The sequence below is a fragment of the Cebus imitator genome, unplaced genomic scaffold (genome assembly GCF_001604975.1).
Source record: "Cebus imitator isolate Cc_AM_T3 unplaced genomic scaffold, Cebus_imitator-1.0 Scaffold232, whole genome shotgun sequence".
In the NCBI taxonomy this organism is placed as follows: domain Eukaryota; kingdom Metazoa; phylum Chordata; class Mammalia; order Primates; family Cebidae; genus Cebus; species Cebus imitator.
Genome location: NW_016107547.1, coordinates 1,909,673 through 1,932,451, shown reverse-complemented (window position 1 = coordinate 1,932,451; position 22,779 = coordinate 1,909,673). Strand labels below are relative to the sequence as shown.

Genomic DNA, 22,779 nt, shown 5'->3' with positions numbered 1-22,779 from the left:
ACCATGGTGTTTGGTGAGAAAATTTTTTAACAAAAGAGTTTTGCATTTTGATGTGTTTCCTAGGGCAAGGGGATGAATTAGGTGTCAGGGAGGTCTGTTGTACACGTCGCTCAGTTATAATAAAGATTAAAGATTAATGGTTGGTTTTTCTAATTATGTCAAAATGTCAGCATACTCTGCATAGGTACATTTGTGGAAAGATTTTTCTCCTTTCCTATACGTACTTCAAAAGCCCTGTTCTAGATAACCAATCAATACTGAAGAAATGTAGACCCAGTTGAAAATGCTTTGTGTGTATGCATGATTGTGAATGTGTAAGCAGAATCTAAATGCTATTTAGCAAGGACTACTTTTCAAATCAGCATGTCAGAACCCGTCCTTTTGCTGCCTGTGCTTAAAAAAATTAAGAATCATAATGACCAAGCCAATAATCAAAGAGCCTTGTGTTGAGACAAAACATTCTTCAGGAGTAATTCGGCTGTGCTTCACAGTGCTTATAATGCCTGCAACTCACAAGACAGGAGAGTCCCTTTAGTGGTCTCCTAATAAAGTTCAATTCTTCTTTCTTGCCTAGGGTACTGAAGCAAGTCACCATTCTTTCTACTCCTCTTGTTTTATATTTACTTTCTTAAAGAGTTTTAAATCAATGTTAAACATTTCATTTTTAAAAAATTCTTTTAGCCCCCAAACTATCTGTAATTGGGATATGGCCAAGGATCTGGAAAAGAAATCTGGCAACAGGCATTGGGGTTAGGCTCAAAGACCTTATCAGCTAACTGATCAAAACTAATATAGTAAGAGACAAGTGACTTCTTATACGTGATATGTAAGTTGTATATCTGCATGTTCTTAGAATAAATAAAGTACTTATCTTAAGTCTTAAAATAATCACTGCAGTTATGCAGGCTCTGGTATAGTGGAATAAGAGACATGATGCAGGCTCTGGTATAGTGAAATAAGAGACATGATAAAGATAATGCAACTTTCTCCTTTGCAAATACTCTAATGATAGTTTTATAAAATGGGATCTTGAGCTTATTGCCTTCATTAACATTATGTTGCCTCATTCTGGTCTGGTGCCTTATTTCTTATTTTAATATGTGTTTTTATACCCTATATACATGGAATTAAAACAGTACTATTTCCCCATCAACTGTCCAAACATATCAAATTGACATGAATTAAAATTTTCTGGGATTCTGGAATTACTGCCTATTTCCAGAAGAGAGAATTTAAGTTCTCATAAAACCTTCTACCGGCATGGTAAATGATCTCCACATAAAATCAGAAAGTTTTGAGATTATCTCATCTCTGACATGATGATTTCTGCAAGGTTTCTGGGTGTGGTATACATCTCATAAATGGTGCACTATACAAGTCAGCCTCCAGATCAGGCCGTTTTCCAAAACTCTGCTTGTTTTGGAAAGGGTGGTATTTTTCCCCCCCTGTGTTTTTGCCCTGTGTAGCTAAGGGAGGAAGCTAAGTTTAGTGGTTAGTGGTTACTGAGCCAGCAAGTTTAATTTCTTATTTGGTGATGTGATTTACTGAAAACCATTGTCAAACCAACTCAGTCTAAATGATGAAAGAAGTCTTTGTTCTCTCATATGTACTTTTCTAAACTTCGGTGTGACTATTATTATCCTTGGTACTGTTCTGAAACTCTGAAACATCTCTCTGGGATTTTTCTGCCTTGTATTCTTTTAGAGAATCAAGAAACCAAGCAACAGCAAAGCAAGAAACAAACTATTGTAAACCAAATACCAGGGCTTCAGCAGCCTACGCACACAGGTGCATGCACAGGCATATCACAGGTTATACATGATCTGGCAGGGCCATCCACTCAGAAAAGAATAAGAATGAAAGCCTCTGGAGTTGTGCCCAAATAAACACAAGGGCCTTGCATAAAGTTCAGCAAATAAGAAAGACAAAAATTGTTCATTATGTTATAAATAGAATATTGGACCTTTAACTTTTTCATTAGGATGAACTTTAGAACAAACATCTCCCCTTCTTCCACCATCAGACATTTAATGTAAAGAGGGGAAAAATGTGATCCTTGTTAAAGTGCCTTTTGGGGGCAAAATATTTTGTGGAGTAGAATTTTCCTTAACCAGGTGCCTACTACATTCTGCAGCTTTGTGAAGCCAACTTTCTCTGTAGCTGGGCATTACATGGCTTATGTCACACCACAGGCCAAGTGCTTTAGGGGATTTAATTGAAGGGTAAATATTTAAAAATATTTAAAAATAATTCTGTTACATCAATGGAAAATAATGTTTATCGAACCACTGTTAGCAACACTAAAATATTTTCAAAAGCTTAAACATTTATCAAGAGGAACTTGATAAAGGAAATACAGCTTAAGTAAAGTTAACTACTATGAAGTAAAAAAGTGAATCTATACTTATTTGAGCTTTAAAAAAACAAACAAATAATGGCAAGAGAATACTGTGTTATATGACTCCATGTATGAAATATTTTGGGTGTTTATGCATAGAAATGTATAAATAATTATTTGAATGCATCATAATAAAATATTTATATCAATATTCACAAAAAAAGAAATACATCATCCTAGTTATTTTCTAAAACTTTTAAAGGTCTGCAGGCAGAAAGAAGTTTGGAATTACTTTTTCTTCCAGTGCAACCTTTTAACATAAATCCGTATCAGTTTAAATTTCCAAAAGTGGAGAATGATAATTTTAGTGCAGCTTTCTGAATCATTGTAGCATTTCTCTGGCCAACAACAATAAAGCTGTCCACTTGTTTTCTGGCATGTGTGCTTCTACCTCTGGTTGGGATACCTGTATATAGTTTTGGAGCTGCTGTCTAAGGAAATCAGTTTCAAATCAAGAGAGTTGATAGTAATATTCCAGATGTCTCTTCCAGCAGCATGCATTTTGCTGTCTGCCTTTCCTGATGGAACAGATCCCTCTGTGCCACTGACTATGTGATTGTAAGATGACAGCTAGGGAAAGCTCAGAAAATGAGAGAAACAAATGAATCATTTAAAAATACCATCACTTTAATGACAGCCTTACTCAGGACAAGTAAAAATGTCTGCAGGGCAATTAGAAAAGAATTTTATTTTATTTATTCCTACCTCTTAGTGGAAAGACTAGAGGGCTGGCCCCAGGCTGTCTTATATTATTACAATTTGGTCCCTGTAGTTTCAGTAAAGAGTGAGCATGGGAAGAAATGAGTTCATATTATATTTGTAAATATTGCATGTGATCTTGTTTCATCCTCTGAAGTTCATAAGGCATGCCATCAGAGATCCCCAGTGTGTGTGTGTGTGTGTGTGTGTTGTGTGTGTGTGTAGGAGTTACCGTTTTTAAAATTGCCTTTATGACTTGCCATCACTGAAGATTGAAGGGAAAGTGACGTGACTGTGGCAGTCAAATCCCTAAATAAAAGATGATATGCTCGAGTTTGAGAAGTACTTCCAGGTTGGGCACAGTGGCTCATGCCAGTAATCTCAGCACTTTGGGAGGCCAAGGTGGGAAGATTGCTTGCAGGCCAGGGGTTTGAGACCAGCCCGGGCAACATAGTGGGATCCCCATCTCTACAGAACATTTAAAAATTAACTGGACTTGAAGAGAGGATTCAAGATGGCCGAATAGGAACAGTTCTGGAATGTAGTTCCCAGCGAAAATGCAGAGGGTGAGTGATCACTGCATTTGCAAACGAATTTTTACTGCCCACAGGCCAGGAGATTCCTGGGTGGAAAAGTACCACGAGTCTCCAGCATGGCTTTTTCAGCTGGTGCAGTGGGTCTCCGCACAAAAACTCACACAAATCCAGGTGCCGTTTCAACTGGTGACTGGAATGCCTGAGAGACAGAGTCACCTATTCACCTGAAAAAAAGGGGGCTGAACAGGGAGCCAGGTGATCTGGCTCTGCTGGTCCCACCCCCACAAAGACCAGCAATCTGAAATGCTGCGATTGAGAATTTCACAGCAAGCACAGCTGGACCCGGAATGGTCCAGCTCTGTGGGGAGAAGGGCGTCCACCATTACCAAGGCAGTCCACCACTACCGAGGCAGTCCGCTATTCCCGAGGCAGTCCGCCACTACCAAGGCAGTCCGCCATTAGCGAGGCAGTCCGCCATTACCGAGGCAGTCTGCCATTACTGAGGCAGTCCCCTATTACCGAGGCAATCCACCATTACTGAGGCAGTTCTAACTATACCTCTATAAACAAAAGTGCAAGGAAGTTCACATAGCAGCTGGGCAGAGCCCACAGCAGCTCAGAAATGCCTCTGCTGGCAGACTGTGACTAGGCTACCTCCTCTCTGGGCAGAGCATCTCTGAAAAAAGGCAGCAGAATGACAGGAACCTATAAATAAAGCCCCACCTTCCCAGGACAGAGCACCTGGGAAAAAAAGGTGGTTATGAGTTCTGCTGCAGCAGACTTAAATGTACCTGCCCAGCATCTCTGAACAGAACAACGGAGCTCACAGCTCAGCACTTGAGGTCCTATAAGGGGCAGACTGTCTCCTCAAGTAGCTCCCTGACCCCCGTATAACCAAAGAGACACCTCATAAAGGAGAGCTCAGGCTGAAATCTGGCAGGTATCCTTCTGGGACAAAGATAACAGAAGAAGAAACTGGCAGCAACCCTTACTATTCTGCAGCTGCTGCAGGTGATCCCCAGGCAAGCAGGTTCTGGAGTGGACCTCCAGCCGTCCTACAGCAGAGGGGCCTGTTAGAAGGAAAACTAAGAAACTGAAAGAAATAACTTCATCAGCAACAAAAAGGACGTTCACTCAGAGACCCCATCTGAAAGTCACCAACCACAAAGACCACAGGTAGATAAATCCACAAAGATGGGAAGAAACCAGCACAAAAAGGATGAAAACACCCAAAACCAGAACACCTCTCCTCCTCCAAGGGATCACAACTCACCAGCAAAGGAACAAGACTGGATGGAGAATGAGTCTGATGAATTGACAGAAAGAGGCTTCAGAAGGTGGGTAATAACAAACTTCTCTGAGCTAAAAGATCATGTCCTAACCCAATGAAAAGAAACTAAGAACCTTGAAAAAAGGTTTGATGGAATGCTAACAAGAATAAACAGCTTAGAGAGGAATATAAATGAATTGATGGAGCTGAAAAACACAATACAAGAACTTCATGAAGCATACACAAGTTTCAACAGCCAAACTGACCAAGCAGAACAAAGGATATCAGAATTGAAGATCAGCTCAATGAAATAAAATGAGAAGGCAAGATTAGAGAAAAAAGAGTAAAAAAAAAAAAAATGAACAAAGCCTCCAGGAAATATGGGATTATGTGAAAAGACCTAATCTACATTTGATAGGTGTACCTGAATGTGACGGAGAGAATGAATCCAAGCTGGAAAACTTCCCCAACCTAGCAAGGAAGAACTTCCCTAACCTAGCAAGGCAGGCCAACATTCAAGTCCAGGAAATACAGAGAACACCACAAAGATATTCCTCAAGAAGAACAACACCAAGGCACATAATCGTCAGATTCACCAGGGCTGAAGTGAAGGAAACCATTCTAAGGGCAGCCAGAGAGAAAGATCGGGTCACCCACAAAGGAAAGCCCATCAGACTCAGAGCAGATCTCTCAGCAGAAACCCTACAAGCCAGAAGACTGGGGTCCAGTATTCAACATCCTTAAAGAAAAGAACTTTCAACCTAGAATTTCATATCCAGCCAAACTAAGCTTCATAAGTGAAGGAGAAACCAAATGCTTTAGTAACAAGCAATTGCTTAGAGATTTAGTCACCACCAGGTCTGCTTTACAGGAGCTCCTGAAAGAAGCACTGAACATAGAAAGGAACAACCAGTACCAGCCACTCCAAAAACGTACCAAATGGTAAAGAACATCGACACAATGAAGAAACTGCATCAACTAACAGGCAAAACAACCAGCTAGCATCAAAATGGCAGGATCAAATTCACACATAACAATATTAACCTTAAATGTAAATGGGCTAAATGCCCCAATCAAAAGACACAGACTGGCAAATTGGATAAAAAGTCAAAACCCATTGGTGTGAGGTATCCAGGAAACCCATCTCACATGCAAGGATACACACAGGCTCAAAATAAAGGGATGGAGGAAGATCTACCAAGCAAATGGAGAGCAGAATAAAGCAGGAGTTGCAATCCTAGTCTCTGATAAAATAGACTTTAAATCAACAAAGATCAAAAGAGACAAAGAAGGGCATTACATAATGGGAAAAGGATCAATGCAACAAGAAGAGCTAATGATCCTAAATATATATGTGCCCAATACAGGAGCACCCAGATACATAAAGCAAGTTCTTAATGACCTACAGAGAGATTTAGACTCCCACACAATAATAATGGGAGACTTTAACACTCCACTTTCAATATTAGATCAATGAAACAGAAGATTAACAAGGATATCTAGGACTTGAACTCAGACCTGAGCAAATCTAATAGACATTTACAGAACTCTCCACCCCAAATCCACAGAATATACATTCTTCTCAGCACCACATCACACCTACTCTAAAATTGACCACATAATTGGGAGTAAATCACTCCTCAGCAAATGCAGAAGAATGGAAATCATAACAAACAGTCTCTCAGACCACAGTACAATCGAATTAGAACTCAGAATTCAGAAACTAACTCAGAACTGCACAACTTCATGGAAACTGAACAACTGGTTCTTGAATGTTGACTGGATAAACAGTGAAACGAAGGGAGAAGTAAAGATGTTCTTTGAAACCAATGAGAACGAAGACACAATGTACCAGAATCTCTGGGACACATTTTAAGCAGTGTCTAGAGGAAAATTTATAGCAATAAATGCCCACATGAGAAGAAAGGAAAGATCTAAAATCAACACCCTATCATCAAAATTGAAAGAGCTAGAGGAGCAAAATCAAAAAAACTCAAAAACTAACAGAAGACAAGAAATAACTAAGATCAGAGCAGAACTGAAGAAGATAGAGACACAAAAATCCCTTCAAAAAATCAATAAATACAGGAGCTTGTTTTTTGAAAAGATCAACAAAATAGACCACTAGCCAGATTAATAAAAAAGAAAAGAGAGAATAACCAAATAGATGCAATAAAAAATGATAAAGTGGATATCACCACAGATTCCACAGAAATACAAACGACCATGAGATTATTACAAACAACTCTATGCACATAAACCAGTAAACCTGGAAGAAATGGATAAATTCCTGGACACTTACACCCTCTTGTGTGAATAAATCTCTCCATCTTTCTAGAGAATCTTCTTTTGTCTGCAATATGGATGAATGGCCTTTGAAAGCCTAATGAGGATTGATGCCATTTATTGATTACCATTTAAAGCACAACTTTCTAATCTCTAATTATTTTTGAAAGAAAAGTGCTTTGCAGTAGAACAATTATCTCTTATCTGAGGGTCCAAGTCTGGTGTCTTGATGTCCTAAGTGGTTAATTACTTCATATAGAAACTTCTGGTGTCTTGATATCCTAAATGGTTAATTACTTCCTATAGAAATGTATGGTGTCTTGATATCCTAAGTGGTTAATTACTTCATATAGAAACTTCATGCCTATTGGGATGGTGATCATAAGCTCTGCTGAAGGTTGATACCAAAGCAGATTTCCATGGGGCTGATTATATGCTGACTACTCATCAGATGGAAATCCCTGGCTTCTAGCCCTGATAAATGTGACTGATTTTATGGGGGGAGGAAATTGTTTTTAAATAAGCTGCTGGGACTGCTGTAGTAGTGAGGGTCAAGGCCAGATTAATCCCAGAGAATCTTCATGTCATTCTGATGCTTCCAACAGTGGCCCTCTCTTCCCAGTTGGGGATTATAATCTGCTCAGTAGATAGGTGGTAGAGGTGAGATATGAAGATCTTGAACCAATGAGAATTCTTGAAAGGGTCCCAGAACTAATACGTTCTCTTTCAGGGAGTGAAAACAGTTTTTAGTTAATTGCTATAATGTCAAGAAACACACTCTTCCTGATTTCCTGTGAAGTAATTGGACAAATCTCATGATAATACATGTAAAAATGTATTCCTTATTGATTATTTAAAAAACAAGTTTAGAACCACCATTCATTTACTCTAGACCTTTGAGGAAAAATCAGCAATTATATCTGTCATTCAGTAACTTAATTATTGGTTAGAGAGAGTGACTACCTACTACCCAAGTGGCTTCTGGATCATTGCTGCAGCTAGTTACTGTGGTTACAGTAGCAGGCAGTAGTAATATTATAGAACGTGTCCATTTTCTAATCTAAATCAACACATTTTTCTTGTTGAGGTAACTGAAAAAACATTTTAGTTCTTAAAAACTCTGCTAGTATTCTTCCTTATAGTCCAGTTACCACAGAACAAAGATTTTGATGGTTCATGTAAAAGTGGTTTGTCCCTCGTATTATCCTTCTATAATTTCCTGCTTCAGTTTCCTTTCATCTTTCCTCTTGACAGACTTTACATAGCTTTACTAACTTTTGCTAGTGAACAATTTACTGTTTCCTCAATAAGATTTTGCCTATGAGGAATAGGGGCAATAAGTCTATCCAAGAAATTAAAACAGTTATCAGCTGTCCTGAAAATGAAAGTATCACCATGTACACAAATACTTGATACAATTTTAGCACATCTCAATAGACAACCAACGCTTAAAATAAAATATATAATTTCTTATAGTCCATTACTCATCAGAGTATTAGAGTCAATTGCCTAACTTATGTGAAGCTCTGAGACGTAAAAGCACTGCTTTTGTAAAAGCTAGAAAGGAGAATAAATATTATTTAGTTCAATACCCTCATTATTCAAGTGAGGGGACTGAAGCTGGTAGAAGTTAAATGGCTTGCACAAGGACAATCAATCACTTTGTGGCGGCGTTGAGTTTAAAACCTGGGAGTCCAAACTCAGTGCCCTCGACATGCAACTTATTATGTCTCACTCAAGTCTTGGTTCTAAATGACAGTGAAGTAGATCACCAACCAAGCAGCCCAGTATTTAAGATGCTCTCCTTAGATAACATTCCCAATCTTTCCCAACTCTCCCTTAAAAGCACTGTGAATTTGCCTTTGTGAGAAGATGATAAAATAAAAATCAGCAGACTCAATTAACTGCAAAGCACTTACTCTGAAAAATTCTTTTGTTGAACCGGAGTCCAGAGTCCCATATGCAATTTCAGTCTGTTTAGCTAAGTCTTCAGCACTCTCTATGGGAGAAACCATCCTCTCCACAGTCAGGAAAGCAGCGAGATTGGCAGTATAGGAAGAAATTATGATCAGGGTGAAGAACCACCAAACCCCTCCAACAATGCGCCCGGAGAGTGATCTATAAAACAAAACAAAAACAAATCCAGACCCAGAGGGCCAGATCTAAGTTTAAGAAATCCTTGTCTTTATTTCTGGAAAGAGGAGTGGTTTTAGTATAGCTGATGAAGGAGGGAAAAAGATGATGGGAGGGAATTAAAACATTAAACAAAAATCATGTGTTAACAGCAATACGCTACGTTATGATGGCATATTATGATGGTGCATGCATAATACTCTTCAGGCCTATACACATTTCAAAGCAGGATTTTCTTTTTCAAAAATGAGGTGGGGTCTCACTATGCTGCCCAGACTGGACTTGAACTCCTGGGCTCTAGCTATTTTCCAGCTTCAACTCTGAACAGCTGGGACTACAAGTGCACCCCCAGCAGGATTTTTCCTTTTAATTGCAGGAAAAAATATTTTTTTCTATCTCCTCCTTCCACAGGTAATAATTTAACTTATTGAGCTCTCTTCCTATGAACTTTGCTGGGCATACCTGTAGAAGCAAGTGGTTCTCAGCCTTGGCTGCATATTGAAATCACCTAGGATCTTAAAAAAAAAAAAGAAAAAAAAACTCATGCCCAGGCCCACCAATTAAATCAGAACTTGGGACGTGGGAAGCAGACATTTAAATTTTTTAAGACTCACTAGGTGATTACAATGTGCAACCAAGATTGAGAACCACTGCTATAAGGTAATGTCATGAGAGAAACATAGTCAAAAACCTCCTCACTTGAAGATAAATGGGTTGTTGCTGGAAAATGAGCACTATTCACATTGAGTTTAATAAACTTAACCAAGACATTGCCATTTTTTGGAGTTGGTCACCCATGAGGCAAAGAGCTAGGCGATAATATTTACCATCTCCATATAAATAGCTCTTGGGGCCCAGGAGAATAGAAACTTTCTCCTTTTACAAGTAAGCTTTAGCCACACAGGGCAGACTCCAAGTGAAATGGGAAACTACCTGTGTAGTCGGATTAGAGGCATTAAAAGGCTTGCTTCCTCCATACCCCCCTCCACCCACACAGACAAAAAATGGAAACAAAACCATCCTCCTGGTCTGATGGAGAAATTCTATTGGAATCACCCTCTGTATTGTCTTCAGGAGGCTTGATCAAAATGTAACACATTACTTCAATAGCACCCACTGTTTATTTAATTAATAGGGAATGGGAAAAAAGATGGGTAAGTTTTAATAAGGGGAAATTTTTGTTCTTAAATGTTACCATGCATTAGCGTTACCCGAGGTGTTTGTTAAAATGCAGATTCAGAATACCTGAATGCTCAAGAATCTGCACTTCTTAAGCATCACAGGTGATTCTGCTGCAAGTGGTCTGCAGACCAAACTGAGAAACATTGTTCTTCTACAGCAGTGATTCTCAATTCTGCCTACATATCAATATCATCTGGGGAGCTTCAGTCAAAACACATCAAAACAAAAAGACAAAAAAACCTTGTCTAGGCTTCATCCAAGGCCAATTAAATCATAACCCTGGGGGGTTAGGTCTAAGCAGCAGCACTTTATAAAATTCTCAAGGCGCAGCCAGGGTGGCAAGTTTCGTCCTACATCATGAGTGTTCCTCAGGGACAGGGACCGTAGGAAGTTATTGGATAGTGTGAGGGCATTGAATGCTCAGTGATGGGTAATGGCTTGTACTAAGGAAACTTCGTCTCCTTCACAGTGTTGCTGAAGCCTGGCTCTGTCTGTAGAAATGAAAATCTGCTCCCTAGGTTTTATAAAACATTGCCACATCATCCTTAGGATAATTCTGCTGTGTGGCAGAGCTCCATCCTAGTTACGCTATGTTCTTCCATGCCCAGAAAAGCTCACAGGAAGAGAACCCACTCTGTCATAAAGTCAAGAATAGGCGTAGGAGCCTGGCATAGCTCCAGGCTCTGTGGGAAGAGGGTAGTTCTGGGCTGAGAGCCGGCAAATCAAGCTCTTCTCTGTCTGTACCAGGATTTCACCACTTTGAAGCAAATTTAAATTCCTGTGTCCCAAGATAACCTTTTTCTGGCCTCTGGAAAACTCAGTTGTTTTAGATGCTACACTCTGATTGAATAATTTTGGCAGGTATTTTGATAAATATTTTTTATTGGTTAACTATAGCAAACTGATTTGATTTTTATTTTAAATCTGCAGTTTGGGTTGGTCCCTGGATTCCTAAGACAATCCTTACTTATTTCCTGAACATGATCACTTTTAGCTTTATGAATCTGAAAATCTGCTTTGCAACAGATTTTTCTAACAGTTACCCTATCTCAGGATTTCATCTGGGAACATTTCTCTTGTAATCAGAAGTAAAAACATCTGGATGAGTCAGTCAGAAAAGAATGTGTCACACTTCTGAATGCTAAAAGTATACAGAGTGTTTTGATTATGCATTTAGACCTTTCAGAGTCTTTCTTCATTGTTGCCATATACATTTAATTTATTTGGAACTGATTTGACTCTATAAATAATTTTGCTTTATAAAAGATTAACACTCCAAAGAAACATCCATAGTAATAGAGTAACAAAAATGATAACAATTATAGCTAATACTTATTGAGCACTTCCTGTGTGCCAGACTCTATTCTAATTGCTTTACCTGCGCCAACTATTTAAATCCTCCATCCCTATGGTTAGGTACTATTTTAAAGATAAGAAAACAGAGGTATTTTACAGATAAGGAAACTGAGGCACAGAGAGGAGAGAAAGGAAATACAACATCTAAACTTTTATACTAGGAATGAAATACCCACATTTTTATAGGATAAAATACCCATATTTTGTATAAGAAAATCCTGGTGTGTAAGCTATAGAAGTGTAAGCTACAAACACTGAGAAATATAGTAGCAAGAAAACGAAACATATTTGTATAATTATTGTTTATTATCTGTTGTTCATTTGGGACAGAACTGTGACTGTCATTTTTATTTGGAATGATGAGGTTTTGCCAGACCAAGGAGAAAACTGACTTTGGAGTAATTCCAGAATCACAGTTTGATATGGAAAGAGGTATATTTTGCTGCTGTGAATACTAATGGTAGTTTATGCATTGTCTACTTGACAATGTGGAGAAAAATACAGTAATTTATGGAAATTACACTGTGCCATTCTATTGAGGCTAATGGACTGTGGCTGTGTCAGTCTGATCTAAAATCAAGCCTGCACATCATAATCTGGTTATTTTGGCCACTTTAGTACTGACTCAGATCATCATGTGGTTGATCTGAATGACTCAGCTGTTGGTTGTTGACATGACTGAAAATAAGCCTAAATGCAAAATGGTGATTTTCATGGCCTCTTGTCTACATAGTTATTGACTTTGGCAATTTTGTGGTTAATGTCATGATATACCTATGAGCGTGGAGAATTTGGGTGATTACCCACATAAAAATGATATAACAGTTTCTGCGTACCTCAGCAGGTACGGAAAAGGAGCTTCAGTGGAATCAGTGTGGAATCCACAGCTTGCATTCAACATTCTCCCTTCAAAACAGTAGTAGCTTAGACAAAAGATGGAATTTTCACCACTTTCTTCCCTTGTTGAGCATAAGTGCCTCAATTCTTTCACTGAGAAAAAGTTCCAAGGAACCCACAAGGAAGAAGCTCCATAGGCATTTTCACATTTACCTTTTCTCATTAGGGAAATATAGCCACTTAAACCCACATTTCACATGGAGGCTATATAAAAAGTGACTGATGGGTCAATCCCATCACATTTTATAAAGGATCTATTAAAATAAGACAAGACTTTATAGTTGAGTTAAAAAGACCTGTCATTTTCCAGTATCTTTCCCTCCATTAATGCAGCTACAAAATGTTTAACATTCATTTTAAATGGTTTTGTTGCACAAGACAGATTTCAAGGTTAGCATAATGAAATGGCTGTAAAATGCTGCACATTTAGTGTTTATAAAAATGCATTATAAGAAGTGTATCATACCTTTTGAGGAAATGTAAGAGGAGGCGTGAAGTTAATGAAAGGAAATTAGCAACAAGAGGAAAACAGACATATAAAAGCACTGCAAAATGCGTACATCAAATAATATACAATGCTCTTGTTATCTGCAATAATAAAGAACTAGAGTTTCTGAGTTAATAATAAAATGTGTTTTACGACCTCTGAAATGATAATAAAAGTGAGCTATGTGCTGTAACCTTTATCTTGTAAGTAAATTTTATAATCTTCACTTTACTAGCTTTATAAGACAAAGAGCTGGGACTGAAAACTGCTTCTCTTTTGTACAAACTCTTTATCATTCCTTTTTTTCTCTTCTTTCTTCCAAAGTATGCATCGTTTCTACACTCCATTTAATGCCATGTCTGTGACAGATTTTTCAAAAATGTACAGAATCAATCTTTGGTTCTTATAGTCTTCTCTCATGGGAATAAGTAACCATGTCCCAAAGACTGAAAACTACAGCTTTTAGCCGGAAAAGCTATGAAATAGTTGTAATAAAAATTCTGCTATTATCTCATTAATTTATTATCACATCACTACTACTTTGAAGTGAAGTTGCAGTAAGATAAAGACAGTGGTCATACATCAGCAGGGGAAAGGGTATGCTTAAAATAGAGCACAAAATCCTGTTGTCTTTGATCTCATTTATTTTATACCCTTCATGTCTTTTATTATTCTGCACAGAGTTTACATTTTAAAGGAGGATCTATCTGTCAAATAATTTGGACAGATCCCCTGACCTCTTCAACAAAGTACTTGATATATTGAAAACTTAACAGGAGAGTAACACCTTGGGAAAAATCTGTACACCGCAATCAGGTTCAAGTTAGTCTCTTCTTTCCATTTTCTCTGTAACAATTTCCCCAACCCTCAAGGCTTGTTTGTCTAGTCCTCAGATGTCCTTGCAGCTGCACAGAAAGTCAGCAGGGGGAGCATTTGTCTGGAAGGACTTGGACTCTGGACTGCTTAGTGGTTCTGGCCAACTTTTTACAAAGGAAATAAATTTCAGATTAAAAATAAAGTTACAACCTCCAGCCAATATCAGTAAGACACGGTGGAATAACACAATAAATATATTTGCAGGAGGTATAATCTTTAACAGAAACAAAATCAAGAAGGAATGTTGCTGGTTATTTCTCATCAGAGGTCAGCTCTTTGATACTAACTGATATTTCAACTGTATTCCCAAGGAGTTTTAGGAACTAAAATGCAAATGTTATGTTATATTAGCTGTTAGTATTTGTGAAGCTAGCATGATTATGTGCAGCCAGTTTAATAATGACAATAGCTATCATTTATTGAGAATTTACATGCTAGGCACTGTGCTTTTTGTTTTACTGAGGCTTAGCAAGGTTTAGTGATTTACCCCAGGTTACACAACTGCTAAGCAGATTATGAGTCTAGTGAGGCTAACTCCAGTGCCCACACGCTTAACCACTGGCTTCTTCCATCTGGCTGTCCCCACTGCCTGTCTTCTCCTTCCCCACTCAGGGGGAAGAAGGTTGAATTGAACCTCCTCGCACTTTCTACTGACTCCTCCTAATGAATCAGTTTGTATGTAGACAAAACCTCAGCTTATTATATTGATTACCTTCTCTAGAGTTGACTCAGCTCCAGCTTCATGTAGAACAAACTTATTCACTCTGAACAACTAGCATAGTTGAAAATATCAAATCTAATATTGACGTAGACTTTTTAAGCTTCTAAGTGGCTGTCAATAATTTGGTGGAAATGTAATGATGCCATCAGTTTTCCTTATGATGTCTTGTTGCTGATTTCCCAGTCTTTTACTTTGAGTGTACACACACTTGATAATATGTTAAATGCTTACTGCCTACTTTCATCGAAAACCAGAAAAAAGGTAGAGTTTCTTTAGAGGTTGGAAGAATGGAAAACAGCTCTTGTGCCTGAGCATGAGGAGAGGAATGGAACAAACGGTACAACTTCAGGTTGGTAGTGGGAGGCAGTGTGCAGTAGTGGAAATAATTGTACTGCTGCCTCCTAAAACCTCCATGACCTTGGGTTTCATCACATCATCCTTTGGGTGCTGTTCCCTTGTCTGTGATGTGGGAAAAAGCAGCATGACGTGGAAAGAGCATGAGTTTTGGAATTGGAGCTTGGTTTGTACTCAGGCTCTGCCATTAGCTGTGTGACTGGGCAAATTATTTAATCTGACCGTCCCCTTCTTCAACTTAAAAATAAATATAGTGCCCACTCTGCAGTGGTGCTTTGAGGATTAAAATCCGTGTGATAATGCAGGTAAAGTGCCTACACACAGCAGGAGCAGACAGAAGGTGTTTGTTGTCTCTCTGCCCCCAGTAAATGGAAGTAGTTGGGCTAATTTATCTCTGACATCTCCTCCTGCTCTAATACTTAAATTCTACCTGAAAATGTGTTCTCATAATTTCTTGAATTGCTTCAATTTTGAGAAAACTCAGAGTGTATAATGCATGCTCACATTCTGGGCTTTCTGAAGAGTTTGCATTCCAACTGTGGCCATTAAACAGAAATAAAGTATACTGCTGATGTTTGCAGTCAAGGAAACCACAAATCTTAGAGTAACAACTATGTTTTTATCAGGAATTTCTAAATCTGTTAATAATTCTAGAAACATACCACAGTGATTGCTGTTATATAATTGAGCACAAACATATAATGAATAGAGCTCTCAAGACAAGGAGAAACATGTTTCCTCTTCATTAGTATATAAGAAATATGCCAAGAAGTATAATATTTTATTAAAAGGCTTAAAGGCATAATTTCTTTAGAAGGACACACAAAAGACGGTATTAGGACAGGGATCACCCATATGGTGGAAAACACAGAGCTCATAAAGGCAATAATTTATTACTTAAAAGTATAGTAAGAATAATACTTGTTACTCTAGGCCAGTGTTATTCTGTAAGTTGTGTGCCCTATTTCTGGGTTGAATTGTAACTAGAATTTAAAAAAAGACACAATATAAAGTGTCAGAGTGCATTGCACATCGTAAGGGTAAAGTACGGTGAACCTTTGTTATATACATATACGTATACTGAGTTGTGATGGAAAATTTACTTCTTACTGTGGGTCAAGGTAAAAAATTTTGAAAGCCATTGCTCTTTCTGACAGTGTCTAATGTAGTATAAAAACATATATACTTTGAAAAAAAGCATTCGATATATCTCAGTGCCAAAGAAGAGCCACAGCTTAAATTGTACTATACGACATTAAAAACTCTGTTCAACTTGTCATTTTCAGGCCATAATCTTTAAGTTATTACTTAATGAATCAATATGCATAAATACTTCTAAAAATGAGAAGAGTTCTTTTTGAGTATGCAGAGTAGTATGCAGCACTCCAGTGGGGATACCACAAACTTAGTTCTGAAAATTCACTTAGAGAAACCAATAAAATCTCCAGCCTTAATGACTCTTTAGTATTGTCTGAACATGAGATTATCAGCCACGTTAAAAATTATTCAATTATAGGATCATTCAGAAAGCATAGTCTCTTGAAGCGAACATTTCAAAACATAAACTAACGAAACAAACTCCCAGATAATGCAAAAAATGACACGTATTCTAAGCACAAAAGGAACAAGAAGTGAAATAATTTCGAGAATGTAATCAAGCAGATTGAGGAAAACAAAAAAAGTGTGACTTCAGTAAATGAGGCATGCCCCATACAGACTATTTTAAAAAGCTGCTGAATATGGTTACCAACTAGTTATGCTGCAAAGCCTCTTTTTAAATGTTTTATGCTGCGAGTGAATAATCTCAAAATGAAATATGCTATAAAAACATGGTAGGAATCTTCTGAGTTTTTATATTTCACATGAAATTCTCTAATATGTTTGCATAATCAGTTTAAGTTTAACAAAACCTACAACTTTGTTTGTTTCAAAATATAAATATGTTACATTCACCTACAATATATTATGATTAAGAATTCACCATTTGTTTAGATTTAAACTAAGTTTGTGAGGCTCAGGACATTCATGCTCAGTATTTTGCTTTTCTTAGATAAAATTTGCCTACCATAAAATTCAGCAATATAAGTGTACAATCAATGGTTTTAGTAAATATAGAGTTGTGCAACTATCATCACAATCCAATTTTAGAGCATTTTTTTGTCACCCTAAAAAGTTCCTTAATGCTCATTTGCAGTTGATCCCGGCAGGCCTAGGTCTAGGATGAGGCAAGTGAAGCAACTGACCCACATGCAAAATTTAAAGGGGCATCAAAATCTCATAAATCAAGATAAATAGAATTTTAGTCTAATATTTAAAAAGTTAATGCATCATATCAAAATTTTAAATAAAGCTTGGATATGACCCCTGTGCTTCCTCTACTTAGCCTTACTTGCCTCACCCTAATACTGGCCCTGATTATCCCCTTTCTGCTCCCTTCAAGCCCCTGGCAACCACTAACATACTTTCTGTCTCTGTAGATTGCCTATTCTAGACTAATGAAATCATACAATATAAGATATTCAATAAATGGGATTCAAATGGCATGGCATGTTGCCTTTTGCATCTGGCTTATTTTATTTAGCATAACTTTTTTTTTTTTTTTTGAGATACAGTTTTGCTCTTGTTGCCCAGGCTGGAGTGCAATGGCACGATCTCGGCTCACTGCAACCTCTGCCTCCCAAGTTCAAGTGATTCTCCTGCCTCAGCCTCCCAAGTAGCTGGGATTTCAGGTGCATGCCACCACGCCCAGCTACTTTTTTGTATTTTTAGTAGAGATGGGGTTTCACCATGTTGGCCAGGCTGGTCTCAAACTCCTGACCTCTTGATCCCCTCGCCTCAGCCTCCCAAAGTGCTGGGATTACAGATATGAACCACTGTGCCTGGCCCAGCGTAACATTTTTAAGGTTCATCTGTGTTGTAGATGTGTCAGTAGTGTGTTCTTTTTAATTGCTGAATAGTATTCCACTATATCGATATATCATATTTTGTGTATTCATGAGTTGATGGACATTTGGGTTGTTTTTACTTTTTAAATATTATAAAGTAACCATGAATGTTCATGTATAACTTTGTGTGAATATGTTTTCCTTTCTCTTAGGTAAATAACTAAGAATAGAATGTCTATGTTATATTTTAAGTATGTATCTGACTTGATAAGAAACAATCTATTTTCCAATGTGGCTGTAGCATTTTGCATTCTCACTACTAATGGATGAATGTTCCAGTTGTTCTACATTGTCATCAGCACTGGGTATTGCCTATCTTTTTGACTGTAGCCATTCTAGAGGATGCATGGAGGCATCTCATTGTGGTTTTAATTTGCATTTTCCTAATGGCTAACAGTGTTGAGCATCTTTTCTTGTACTTATTAGCCATTTGTATATCTTCTTTGGGGAAATGTCCATTCAAATCTTTTGTCCATTAAAAAAGTTGGATTGTCTTCTTTTTATTGAGTTGTAAGAGGTGTTACATATTCTGGATACAAGTCCTTTATCAGACATATGATTTACTAATATTTTCTCCCAGTCCGTTTTTTTTATTTGTTAATGTCTTTTTAAATGCAGGGTTTTAATTTTGATGAAGTCCAGTTTATCAAATTTTTAATGGATTGTGCTTTTTGTGTTTTATCTAAGAGCTCTTTGTCCAATCCAAGGTCAAACAAATATTCTCCTATGTTTTCTTTGAGAAGTTTTACAGTTTTAACAAGAAAACTTGGGTGGGATGCTACAATGGATAGTTGTAGGTAGTCTGAGAGCAAAATGAAAAAGGGAGGGTACTGAAAGGAGAAGGTAGGAGGAGTTTAAATAAGAGTTCTACGTTCTTTTAAATTTTGTCTGGATCCAATCTCTTGACAAATGAGAAAACACTTTAATACAATTAATGAGGAAACCATGCCTGTTTGATCTGATGAAGGTTTAGTATTTGCTTTATCTGAATAATATTAATATTAGTGGCAATGTTGCCTTCATCCAGAGTTCAAATGTTTGTTTTAATGTATATACAATACCATAGAAATACATGAAACACATTCAAAGCAATACCAATGACATACTCACTTCATGGACATAAGCAAACAAAATGGCTTGATGATAATTTGTCATTTGATGGAATGTTAAATGAAAGAAATCTGGAGTTGAGATGAATGAATACCATATGTACATGAATGGAATATGGCCATAAAATGCAGTGAGGCATTGAATATGCCACAAAAAACGAACCTTGGAGAAATATCACATCCTTGCTGCATAAAGGCACCCAAGGAAAACCAAAGACTGTTAAATATTCCAAATTCATTTGGAGGATCAGGAGGACTCTGAGGGTCACGAGGTTCTTCATTGTTGTCTTCCAAGTGCCATTCATAAGGACTGAATCTGCTGACTAGGAAAAGAACTACGCTGACTCCAATGTAAGCGAAGACAATGCACATCCAGATTTCATAAGCCAAGGGATCTAGAAATGAGAATACGCCTGGTTTTGATTTCTGAGGCTTCTTTATCATGATGGAGATGCCCAGGCTCATGAATGGCTTTGAAAAATCTATGACTTCTTCACGGACCAATGTTATAGTGAGTGGAGCAACAGCTATATCAGCTCTCTGAAAAAAAAGAAAACATTTTAAATCAGTTATTTGTCACTTAATATACTTTTTTTTTAGTGAAAATATCAAGTCCTAAATAATTACAACCATTTGAATTGTCAAAGCTTAGGTTAGAAAAGTAGTTGCATTCATTCAACGGATGCTAAAGTGCTTTATCTTGATGGTAAATTAAAGAAAGGGTGCTGGCCTTTTGTCCTCTGCTTTCTTTTCCTAATAGTGTGTTTTTGCTACCTTATAACACAACCTGTACTTCATCGTGACATATCACTATTTAACTCTTGTTTTCTTATTTTAATTTTCATGTTCTTATGTCTTATCTCCCTCACTTGACTGAAAATTCTTGTGGAGCAGGCATAATATCCTATAGTTCTTATATCTGCTTCACTCTCCACCATGAGACACGACACAGGGCCACAGCAGTTTAATTCTTAGGTGTTTGCTATCTTATGTTATTCTTGAAATTTTTTGAGAGTTTATCTATTAAAACATAGGTTTTTTGAAGACAGAGGCTCAGTCTTCTATTTTTATATGTATCACTGCAATAGATTCTAAACTAAAGAAACTGTAGATGCCTAAACAATAAGTTGTTGATTATTGTATATAATATATACAAACATAAAGGAATTTTGCCTGGGCAATAACGAGGGTAAGACAGTTGTCAGAATACATATGAATTTATATAGTAAGCTATATTTTCTAGTGATAATATCAGTGTAGCACTCACATGTATTGAATTAATAAAATATCAGTAGTGTGCTACATAATTAGCTCAGGCAAAGGCAGGCAATGTTTTTATATTAATCCCTTGAAAATAGAAACTAGGATTTTCTACATTTATTTCTTTTGTTTTCTGCAGTTGTTCCTTTTCAACAGTAGTAAGTCTTAGTCTGAAGCCAGGCCTTAAAATGCATACAAGGAAAAATACTTTTAAGGAAAGGCCTTTGGATGGTATATCATATATGAAGTGAAAACACCAGTTTTGATCATTTTTTTCTATGTTCAGAACAGCTATGCCTCAACACCCCTACCAAAGGAGAGAGGTGGGGATGTCTGATATAGACTATGTTTTCAAAGAAACAAAATTTTACTCCTTTGAATTACATATGGTAACTCAAACCAGTTGAGAAATATTCCTTATTTAGTTTAAGGAGAAATGCAGATGACAAACAGCTAGCTAACATTTAGTGAGTGCTTATTCTATGTGAGGCACTTGGCAAATCACATTACACTTATGATCTCATTTAATTCTCACAGTTACCTTGATGTTGGTATGATCATCATTCCCATGTTAGAGATGGAGAAACTAAAGCACAGAGAGGCTGGGATTAGAACCTGTTCTTCAGATTCTAGAACCCAGTAGCGTAATGAACATAATGTTCTAACTCCATAGAGTTAGAAGACAGATACTTGCAGGTTTCTACTATACACTACTTTTATCTGCAATTATCAACCTTAGCCAACCTCTCTTAGGTTCATTCCAATGCAAATTTGAGCCTTTATTCTGTGCCAAGCACTATTCTAGGTGTGGGAATGAAGCAGTGAACAAGACAGACAAAACAGACAAAAATACTTACCTGCATGGAGGGCATCCTACATCCTACATCCTTTACATCCTAGTGGAAGTTGCAGAAAGCATGGGTTTATTGAAGCCAACTGCCTACTGACCAAATCTACCTTAGAGGTTCACCACCATTTCAAACTCATTGCTTCTAAAATTAAACCCATCATCTATCACCCCAAAGTAGATTCTCCTCTATGTCTGTGAATGATGCTTATTTCAAACTTTTCCCAGTTCCTAATCCTTATCAGTCCTATCCTCTCTGCAGATGATCTTGTCTCTTTCTTTATGAGAAAATGGAAGCCATTTGATATAAGCTCTATCATCTCAGTCCCCCCACTTTGTCAACATATTGCAGCATCTTTATACATTTCTTCTGTGTGTGTTTCCGTCTCACAGAAAATGATACTTTCTAATATTTCATCAACTTATTCCATGAGTTCTATATTCCTGTCTCTTCTTAAAATCTAGCTCTATCTATCTCTTTGACATCTTTAATTTCTCCCTTCTCCATTAATCTATTCCAGTGGCCCTCAAAGTGTAGGCCCTGTGTTAGCAGCAAAAGAGTCACCTGGGAACTTGTTAGAAATGCCAATTCTTAGGCTCTACCCCAGATGTATGGGATGAGAACTTGTGGAGGGGTGAGACTCATGCGGGCTTCCAGTTTATTGTTATGCTTGCTATAATTTGAAATTCATTGATCTATTTTATTCACTTAGAATCATATTCAGGGTCTTCTGTTTACTTACAAACAAAAATGAAACAAAAAACACTCCGTACACCTTTTGGTCCTGCTACCTTCTTAACCACATTACATCTCTCCCTAATACCTCCAATATTATTGAAAAAAATACAGCTTTACTATCTTGATGTCAACACCACTTTCTCCTTATACCCCTGAGACTTAATTTCCAGCCCATCCAAATTACTGAAATCGTTTCTTGAACTACATACTTGGCTACCAAATTCAAAGGTCTTCCTTCAGACATTAACTGCTTGTGTGACACCACTGGCCTTTTGCACTATGTACCTTCTTTCCTTAGCTCTCCCATATGAAAGACTACAGGTTCTCCTCCTACTTCTCTGAATGTTCCTTCTCTGACTTACCTACATAGTTTTGTTCTCTCAATCAAGGTGTACCTTTGTACCCCAAGAGACTATTCATAGTGCCTGTCTTAGGAGATAATCAATGAAGGTTTGTTCTTTAAGGTTCTGTCCTTCGCTTTCATCCCTCAGTATTGTTACCTATGATTTCAACTCTCATCTCACTGCAGCTGAGGGGATCCAAAGATAAATTTTCATCTATTTTACCCTTTTGCTGGAAGCTAGACCTGGTCATAGAAAAAAGGGTACTGAGGAGAATGAGTTGGTCAGAAAACTAGCAGGTTTTTTTTTTTTTTTTTTTTTTTTGGCAGAGAGAGTCTGAATC

General features: G+C 37.4%; 1 protein-coding gene across 7 annotated transcripts in view; it reads right to left on the bottom strand.

Annotated features, from left to right (window-relative positions):
• The window catches only part of GRIA3 (glutamate ionotropic receptor AMPA type subunit 3), a 316,886-nt gene that overhangs the window by 56,798 nt on the left and 237,309 nt on the right, over positions 1–22,779 (bottom strand). For all 7 annotated transcript variants that reach the window (XR_001816157.1, XM_037727483.1, XM_037727484.1 and 4 more), the window contains 2 exons: positions 19,413–19,789; positions 9,109–9,307 (listed from right to left, as the gene is read on the bottom strand). Coding sequence is in view for 6 of the 7 variants with exons in the window: in XM_037727483.1 (XP_037583411.1) it covers positions 9,109–9,307; positions 19,413–19,789 (576 nt within the window). In the remaining variant the exon portion in view is untranslated. The remainder of the gene's footprint in view (positions 1–9,108; positions 9,308–19,412; positions 19,790–22,779) is intronic.